A 9,638-nucleotide genomic window follows, 5' to 3' on the forward strand; every position below is an offset into this window, starting at 1 on the left:
CTCATTACAGTTGAAGCATCGAATGGTGCTTCGATCAACCATCCCTGTTTTATACCCACCACTGCTGGTGTTAAAGGATGAAGATCCACCTTTCTGGAATCTATTGTAGTTGGACTTGTACTTGAACTCGGGATTCCTTTTGAATCTGATATTTGAGAATCTCTTGACAATCAGGGCCATTGACTCATCCTCCAATTGCTCCAGTTCTTCCAAGGAATAAAAATCATCTCCTGATTGATTTGTAGTAGGAGGATCAAATTCTGCTACTATCATATTTTCTTCAACCTTGGAAGACTGTACCATTTTTTCTGACTGTTGAGATTGTTGTTGATATTGTGGTTGTTGTTATTGTTCATCAGCTACTAGAGCAGTAGACGTGCTGACCACTCTTCCTTTCCCGTAAACTTCCTTCTGCTGAATCTGCTCCAACTCATAAGTCTTTAACACACCATAGAGCTTTTCCAAAGAAATCTCACTCAGATCTCTTGCTTCTCTTATGGCAGTGATTCTATGTTCGAGATGAGTTGGCAGTGTTAAAAGGAACTTTTTGTTGACCTCCCTGATGGAATAGTATTTACCATTAATGTTCAGGTTGTTGATCAATACATTGTACCTCTCAAACACATCAGTGATTCCTTCTCCTGGATTGGATTTAAAGTATTCATACTCAGAGGTTAGGATTTCTAATTTGTTCTCCCTAACTTCCTCTGTGCCTTCATTAATAACCTCAATAGTTTTCCAGATATGTTTGGAATCTTTACAGTTCATCACATGTCTATTCATCAAGGGATCAAGGGAATCTACTAAAATTAATTGAAGGCTAGCATCCAGGGAGGCTTCTTCTTTTTCAGCAGGAGAAAAATCCTCAGGATCTTTCACATAAGTTCTTGCTTTGGTAATCACCACATCATTTTCTATTACCTCTGGTTCAATAACCATCGGAATTTTAGGACCCTTCTTTAACACTTCCAGATATTTGGAATTTGCAACTTGTAAAAACAATAGCATCTTCTTCTTCCACATAACATAATTTTCTTTATCGAATAGTGGAATTTTAACGGTTCCAACTTTTTGTGTAGTCATTATGAATTTTTGAGTGAATAAAAAATTCAAGGAGTGAAAGAAACACCAAAAGTCTAGGATCTTGATTTGTACGTTAATCAGAAGGCTCTGATACCAATTGTTAGGTCTCAATATGTTTGTAGAAGGGGGGTTGAATACAAACAATACCGTTTAATCGAATAAAATGCGGAATAAAAAAGTGAAACAAAATTCAAGTTAAATAAAATTATTATTAAACTTGAAAGGTGTTACAACAACGGTATCGTTTACAAGGGATTAATCTCAAATCAATTATTACAAATTTAGAATAAATTCGACATGAACTTTTTCTATTTTTGCAATGAAAAGATCAAATGCTAAAAGCGATTTGAGATTAAGTTCTAGGGATTTCGATCCGCTAGATAGTTACACAAGAACAAGAAAAGTATTTCTAGTGGATTGGATTTAACAATAAATACTAGAAATAAATGATCTGTGAATTTGTAATAATTTCTCTGCAGGTTTCTTTTGTTCTGTGTTCTGCTGCTTGAATATTCAATGTTGTGTTCTGCTAAAAAAAATGATCTGCTTCTTTTGTTTAGTTAAACAAAACAATCCAAATGAATCAGCAAGACTTTCGGCAAGACTATCAAATGAACTGGCATGACAATCCATTTGAACTGGTAGGACTTTCGGCAAGACAATCCAAATGAACTAGCATGACATTCGGTATGACTATTGATTGTCATACCGATTGTCTTCCTAATATAAAAGATAGTTTTGCTGGATTAAAACAGATTTTAATCAAATAATAATTCTGAATTAATTAATCAATTAATTCAATTAATCAATAAATTAATCTTTGCAGATTTAATTTATTTTCTTAATTAAATTATATGGCTTAATTAATTAATAGAGAATTAATACCAATCTTGAGCAGCAACCATTCCTCTGAAAATCTTCTGAAAATCACTGTCAATTATGAATCAATTCCACCACTTCAATGTTGACACTCGATGTACTGTCTGGTTCATGAGTGACTAACTTCCGTGACGTTTCTTCATGCCTTGACCTTGATACTCTTGATTTTCTTCAGACTAAATCCTTGTAATTAATTGATACCCTGACGAGATCTCTGTCACTTGATTAAATCCACAATCTTGATTTATATCACTGAGGCTTGATCAATTTCTTGAGCTTCTTCCAGTGAATTAAGTCATCAAGTCTGTAGATGAACAATGTTACTTAATCCTTTGACATATGTTACTCTGTGAGATCTCTCTGACGATAGATGCACTATTTACTTATTACATTCTTATTTGAGTTGAGTTAAATCCTCGAATAAACAAATAGGCTAAGACATATGCCTTTCATACCTCTACCATATACATTTAGATACTTATGTATCTGAGTCTATCCCCTATAAACCTTAAGAGGTACTTGAACTGCTAGTTAGCAAGAGTTATTTGAACTCTGAATGGGGTCAAGTCGTTTGACGAGATGATAGCAGTACATCTCTGGAGATGCCCAGCTAAGCGAATGTAATTGTGTGGTCGCAATTAGAGGAAAGGGTTATTCCTCGAAACATTCGACGAACAGGATCGAGACATGACCATTAACGTCTCAAAGCCGTAGATTGGCACCATAGCCTTTGACTTGTCGTCGTCTATGGAGTGTGGTTACACCCAACGGATAAAGATTCAAGGTGAAACATTCCATCTGTATCCGGTAGCCATCGAAGTAGAGGATTTAGGAGGGTTCAAACCCGGGAGGGTACCGACTCTGAAAAGCAAGTCATGATAAAATCTGGTATGCAATTTAATTATGGATTTGTGGGGGATTGTTAGAAAATGGAAAGTTTGAGGCATATTTTATATATGTTCTTGGTATGATTTCCGGAAACTAACACTTGGAGGTTGTTCCTTGACATGAGGACTTAAACTTTCATATTTGGATCTAAGACATTTTCTTAGTGGAATCCATGAATATATTGTGACAAAGTTGCTTGTTTGAAATGGGTTATGGGGATTTTGTCCCACATTGGTATTGTAAAAGAAAAATATTGAGTTTATATAGCATCTTGTGTTAGTGTTGTTTACAACTACTAGCATAAGTGGAATGCTTGTGTGGCCTAGTGCTAGTGGGAACTCTTATATTTTTCTTTTCTATTACAAGTTTAATTATTTATGTTGATTATTTAATTATTAATATAAAATATATTGAGTAAGGATTATTTTAATCATACTCTGAATATATTTTGTAATATTAATATTAATTAATCAGGATATAATATAAATAATAAGGAAAACCCATTTTGTTTACTTTTTCTGTTTTGTTACTTGGTGTACCACATCGAGTAAAATAGAAGAAGAGCAACTTGAGATGCCTATATATTGAGAGGTATACTTGAGATTAAAATGACACAAGTCTCGGTGCCTAACTCGCAAACATATATGAGTTGCATAGATTTTTTGGGCAAACTGAGGTGCGAGTCGCCGTTGATCATTGTTGGTTCTGTGGCCAGATTGATCTGTTGTTGTTTTATCCTGGAAGCGATATTGCTGCATTCCATCAAAGCTTAAGTGAGGGGCAATAATCTCTTCAAGAACAATCAAGTCCTCTTGAAGGGTTTGGCGACTCAGCTGTTGTGTTCTTCTTCTTATCAGAATTTGGAAAGCGATAAGAGATAAGTTTTCTTTACTTTTTTTTTGTCAATTACAGTCTTTATAGTTTGTTATTGTCTTCGTGTTTTATTTCGTTAGTTGGTTATTTGCCATATTCTTGTTATTATATATATAACTGCCCATTGTTGCTGTGTAGTTAGAATTATACCCAACAAGTATTTATATCATTTTCTGAATTATTATTTTTTATTTATATATCTTTCTGCTTTAAAGTTGAGATGAAATATTTTAAGCATAATATTTTTAATATATGTTATCTTAATATTTATTATATATATATATTGTTAGAGGGATTGTATTCACTAAAAAAGGTCGAGTGTTAGCATTTATATTATCATCTGAATTATTATTATTTTTTATTTATATATCTTTGTACTTTAAAGTTGAGATGGAATATTTTAAGCATAAATTTTTTAAATAATCTTATCTCATATAGTATTCATCCATTAAATTATAAAATACTATACAATATCGAACCTACAACAATATTCTAAACTATCTGATAGAAACATTATAAATTATGTGATAAAAACACTTATCCCATATCATATTTATTTGAATTTCTAGAATTGTATAGTCTGATTTCCTTTTTTCAAAAACATAAAATTTCTTCTTTTTTTTTTCTTCCTCCCCAAAACAGAAAATTTCTTTTCTCAAAATAAGATAAAATTGATATGCAATTAGCAAAAAAAAAAAAAGATCAAATTAATCTGCAAATGATATAAATGAATGGCCCACATTGCTATCTTGTCAAACATCTATTGGAAGAAGCTATGCACTATCAGACCACCTCAGCCGACGACACTTGCAGTCCTATATATTTACACAACACGGCACATCTCGACATTACATCCTAGAAAAAACATCATTGTGTATCTACATTGTAAGATCCAGGACTTTTTTTAAGAACAGTATCTAACAACTCAAGTACTGATTGATTATTACATATAATGTTGTCATACAGTCATAAAAACACATCAACAGCAACATGGGCTATCATGTTTTTATTGATTTCTCCGACCATTTTCTTTACCTCGTCAATATCTGCACTTGATCCCAGATGGGCTGCTAAAAGGAAGCGCATGAGTCTCAAAGTTCGAGATATGTATGCATCTTTATGTGTTTTCGTACCCCTTTTGCTCATTTTATTGTTTATGATCTATTTGATGCATTTTATTGATTGCAATTGTTGTTTTATGCAATTGTGTTATTAGTTTATGTTGTAGTGATGTATAATTGAATTATGATGTTTGTGATTGTTGGTTAGTTTTCGAAATTTGGGGGAATTCTTGAGGTTTAATTGCAATTGTTTTTTTTGTTCTGTTTTATTTTTCCAGGTTTTATCATGCCTATGATAACTACTTGACACATGCTTTTCCGGTTAGTTAAATTTAAAATTTTTGTTTCTGTTATACTTTAATTACTATAGGTTGTTATGGTCAGAAGATTAGTTAGTTGATTTTGTTTGTTGTCGGTTAATATGAAAGTGAAATTGCAGCATGATGAACTTAAACCTATGTCCAAATCGTTCACGGACTCCCTTAGCGAGCTTGGCAATTTGAAGGTAGTGACCAGCTTGTAAACATCTTATATAGTTACTCGCTACTAGGTAGATTATCTAACTTTATGGTAATATTTGTTTCAGCTTGAACACTTATCGGAACAGTACAAGGGATTAGCCCTTACACTTATAGAGTCATTATCGAGGTACACCATTTCTATATAATTCGTCCTTGCATTTAGAAGCCAATGAAATTTTTTACTTTGTTTTATGGTTCCTTCTATTTAGTTTACTTGATTACTTCTTTGATGTTCATTTTCTTATCATAGTCTCGTTATTATGGGGAACATCACAGAGTTTGAAAGAGCAGTCTATTGGCTAGCTGACAACCTTGCATTTGATGTTGATGTAAGGGTCAATCTGTTTGAGGTATGCTTATTAAAAGCCTTTTCCACATCGAGAGTATAATTAAATTCTTTCCCTTGCGATTTATATTGTTCACATTTGTCGTTGGTATGATCATCAAGAAGTGATATTAGTCATAGGTTTGGTCAAAAAGGTTTGATTGTTTCTTTTCTTCCTTCATTTCTATTGTGCAGTGCAACATAAGAGTTCTTGGAGGACTTGTTTCTGCTCATATTCTTGCAACTGATTCTACGAACAGGTTGGGTCAAAGAGTTTACAACAACGAGCTGCTCAGCCTTGCTCAAGATTTAGGGCAAAGATTTCTTCCGGCATTTGATACACCCACTGGATTGCCATATGCATGGGTTAATCTGAAGGTACTTTCTAAAATGAGAGTGAGAGGATAATTTTTACCGTTACCATTGTTCAGATGTTACTTCTGGAAACTAATATGTTCTGTTAACAGTTGTTTGGTGCACAATTGTGTGCCATTCCAAGAGTTAAAGGTTGCACGTATTGCTTCAAAATGATACATATTTAAAACATTGTCGGAGTGGTATCTAACTATTAACGATTGGTTAAAAATTACTAGCTATTTAGGCCATGTAGTTTTAACTTGCGGCTTATAAAGTGTATACTGCAAATTTCATTCTACTATTGTTTTTACCTTCTAGAGAACATAGCACATACTTGACATCTTCACATGAATATTTCTCTAGACAGTGGAGTGTATGAGAATGGTTTTTGGTTTTCTTTGTAAGAAGGATAATGACACCGCATCAGTGCGGAATTCTATGGGCAGTATGGCGTAATGGAGAATGAGACACCCGAGACAAGCACGTCCGGATGTGGTGAGGACAATTATTGGCATTAGGGAAGCAATCAAAGAATTTTACGTCTAAAGGCCAATGAATATCTTTTTTGCTGGTTCAGGTTCACTTATTCTAGAAATGGGAGCATTATCACGGTTAACTGGCGATGGCAGATATGAAAATGCCGCTTTGCGTGCACTTCGTAAATTGTGGAGCATGCGTAGTTCTTTGAATCTCTTAGGAACCACTCTGGATGTGGAAACGGGGAATTGGATTGAACACTCATCCGGAATTGGTGCTGGTATGTGCAATGTCAACCTGTTAAGCTTTCTCCTTTCCTGCACAATGTAATTTTTTGTTTTAAATTTTAAAGATTCTTATTTCTAACAAGTGATGATTAATTTAGTATAAAAATTTAAGTTTATTATAATCATTACTTTACACAAACCTTTAGGAACACAATACCCCTGCCATATTACCAAAAAAAGAGTGCGAAGTTTTGGAAGCTGTTAAATGGAGAGAACCAACTTCTTTACCTTTCTGAATTGCAACAAATTTCTCCAGTTTTTTTTATATTCTCTCCACATATTAATCTGTTCGTGTTACTGTACATAACCTCATTTGTTCTTTCACAGGTGTTGATTCTTTTTATGAGTATCTGATCAAAGCACACATTCTTTTTGGGAAGGATGAATTTTGGATGATGTTTCAGTCTGCTTATCTTGGTGTGCAAAAATATTTCAGACATGGTCCATGGTATTTTGATTAGTTCCTGTTCACAACCAGTATCATAAATATTCCTGCCTATGCTATACATTTGATATTTTTTCCACATTTGATGCTTGAAAGATTGAAATAATATCTTAAATAAAGATTTGCTACTCTGGCAGGTACCATGAAGCTGATATGAGGACTGGAATGGCAACTTATTGGCAACTTACTAGCCTACAAGCATTTTGGCCTGGAGTACAGGTAGGTTAAAACAATGTAAATCATAGAAAGTAATGTAAACTCCACCTATTCTAACATCGTTATGGTAATTAGGTTTTTGTTGGGGATATCGCAGCCGCTAATTCTTCACACCGCGAGTTTTTTCATGTGTGGGAGAAATATGGTGTACTACCCGAAAGGTATCATGCATGAGCTTTTTGACTGCACAACATTATTTATTGTTTAATGATCACGGCACCAGTTAACTTCTTTTCCTTTATGAGTTTTTTCGCTGGCTTGAAATATAACAAATTAATGAGCCTTTTATTTAAGGTATCTGTTGGATCAGCAAGTGGTACACCCAACCGAGAGATATTATCCTTTACGCCCTGAGTTAGCAGAGTCCACATTTTACCTTTATCAAGCAACTAAAGGTCAGCAGCCATTCTTCTGATTCTAGTTCTTTACTTTGTTAGAACAAAGCCTATGCAATGAGAGTCTGTATGTCTTTCCCTCCTCCCACCTCTTCCCCTACATATAAAGTGCACACGAGTTGACTGCACCTTGATTTTTTTGATAATGCCAATTTGATGTGGTTTTTAACAGATCCCTGGTACATGGAAGTGGGGGAATCAATGCTAAACTCTCTTAACCAATACACCAAGGTTGAAGGTGGATTTGCAAGCATTAAAGATGTGGCAACTATGCAATTAGAAGATCATCAGCACAGTTTCTTTCTTGCTGAAACGTGAGTATTCTAATTACCTAATGTCGCTGTGTTAAACATGATGTACCTAATCTCCTTATGTTATTGTGGATCTATTCCTACCGGGTTTTACGTTTAAATAAAAGTTCATAAACCATATTTCTAATGCATCAAGATTTTTATCATATTGTTATGTTATCATCTTAGGTGCAAGTATCTATATCTTCTCTTTGATGACTCATTCTTGTCTGGTCGGAATTACATATTCACAACTGAAGGTCATCCTCTTCCAGTTCTGAGTTCTTGGCATGAGAGGCTTCCCCAGACATACCTCCCAAGCAACTGGACTTCTTTTGAGGTATTTTTTAACTTTGCACACTGTATTACTTGAAAAACCTTTCAAACAGTCAAACCTTTTGTTTGGTGATAGTTTTCATTTATGGTGGTAGCCTATGTTATTTAAGGCGACTGGTGCAAACTGCAAAGGTTTCTCTCGAACATAGGCGCATAGCGCGAAGCAAGCCACGCTCCTCAACGAAGAGAGGCACATGACATGTGTTACAATAAATTAATATATCAATACAAGCATACTATAAGTAAACTGATTAACTACTAAATAAAAGATTAGGTAGTTAATTAATGAACCAGCTACAACTCAAGAATGGTAACAACATTATCAACACTATTGAATGTATTAAATTAAGAGATTAATTACCTTTAACAACAACAACAACAATCCTTTGTGGCACTAAAAAAAGGGCCTAAGAGGAGACACAACTTATTTGGGCCTTGAACCTCAAGATAGAACAAGTGAGGGGCACGCGTCTTTCAAGTTACCTCCCTGTGCCACTCACCTAGAGGCATGCCTTTAACAACACTGGTGGTAGCAGACTAACAATTTGTTTAAAGTTATTTGATCTTGAGGTTCAGTCTTCGTGCTCTTATATGATGTAAATTTAAAGAAAGAAATTTAAACTAGACAATATCTATCAAAGTATCATAGCATAATGTTAACAATTGAATCTAAAGTGTTAGAATGACCTCCCGTTTTGTGCAGAGTATACATCAAGCTAGACAAACAAGTGCAATGTCCTCACGCATATGTCCGGCTATTCCATTGAACTCACAACATCCTAATCAACAGATTGAGAGTGCTTGCCATGTGTTGGATGCTCGTGAAGATCACAGATGTCTAACTGACGAGGATTGTGGGGTTGACGGTATGAGTTGTAGGCGAAGAAGTTGCAGTGTAGCTGGTTATTGTGGCCTATGGTTGCGACTATGAAGTCCAGTCAAATTAAAATTCTTTTACACCAAATCAATAAACTCTGGCATGGTTCAGGACTGCCTTCAATTAATTTTATTCATACAATTGTGTAATTTATAACATATACTTCATAGCAGGGAGAAAGAAAAATGTATAATAGATGTCTCAACAAGCCATGTAAATTCACAATTTTCATACCTCGACATATATGTCCTGATACAGCATAGCAAAGTAGACACACACCATCTTTTCACAGAACGTACACATCAATTAAATGATTCCTTATGTTCAA

The 9,638-nt window shown here is 34.5% G+C and overlaps 1 protein-coding gene across 2 annotated transcripts; it reads left to right on the forward strand.

Annotated features, from left to right (window-relative positions):
- Nucleotides 1-4,428: 4,428 nt before the first annotated feature.
- Nucleotides 4,429-9,638, forward strand: LOC141723674 (alpha-mannosidase I MNS5). Of its 2 annotated transcripts, none has more exons than XM_074525533.1 (15): nucleotides 4,429-4,830; nucleotides 5,063-5,105; nucleotides 5,224-5,289; nucleotides 5,371-5,432; nucleotides 5,556-5,655; nucleotides 5,826-6,008; nucleotides 6,434-6,482; nucleotides 6,565-6,744; nucleotides 7,079-7,199; nucleotides 7,334-7,415; nucleotides 7,488-7,573; nucleotides 7,707-7,807; nucleotides 7,980-8,121; nucleotides 8,358-8,437; nucleotides 9,137-9,273. In XM_074525533.1, the coding sequence occupies exons 1-14, from the start codon at nucleotides 4,676-4,678 to the stop codon at nucleotides 8,389-8,391; spliced, it is 1,404 nt and encodes a 467-aa protein (XP_074381634.1). In that variant the 5' UTR covers nucleotides 4,429-4,675; the 3' UTR covers nucleotides 8,392-8,437; nucleotides 9,137-9,273. The 2 variants fall into 2 exon arrangements, with proteins under 2 accessions (XP_074381634.1, XP_074381633.1); XM_074525532.1 differs by having other exon boundaries at nucleotides 4,497-4,830; nucleotides 8,287-8,437; nucleotides 9,137-9,638.

The sequence above is a fragment of the Apium graveolens genome, chromosome 5 (genome assembly GCF_009905375.1).
Source record: "Apium graveolens cultivar Ventura chromosome 5, ASM990537v1, whole genome shotgun sequence".
Taxonomy (NCBI): Eukaryota; Viridiplantae; Streptophyta; class Magnoliopsida; order Apiales; family Apiaceae; genus Apium; species Apium graveolens.

Excerpts from the sequence above, each read along its gene's own strand:
- LOC141723674 (XM_074525532.1), top strand. The coding sequence starts at position 4,676 with ATGTTGTCATACAGTCATAAAAACACATCAACAGCAACATGGGCTATC. Across the intron at positions 7,574-7,706 it reads TATGGTGTACTACCCGAAAG|GTATCTGTTGGATCAGCAAG; the intron begins GTATCATGCATG and ends CTTTTATTTAAG. Across the intron at positions 8,438-9,136 it reads GCAACTGGACTTCTTTTGAG|AGTATACATCAAGCTAGACA; the intron begins GTATTTTTTAAC and ends CGTTTTGTGCAG.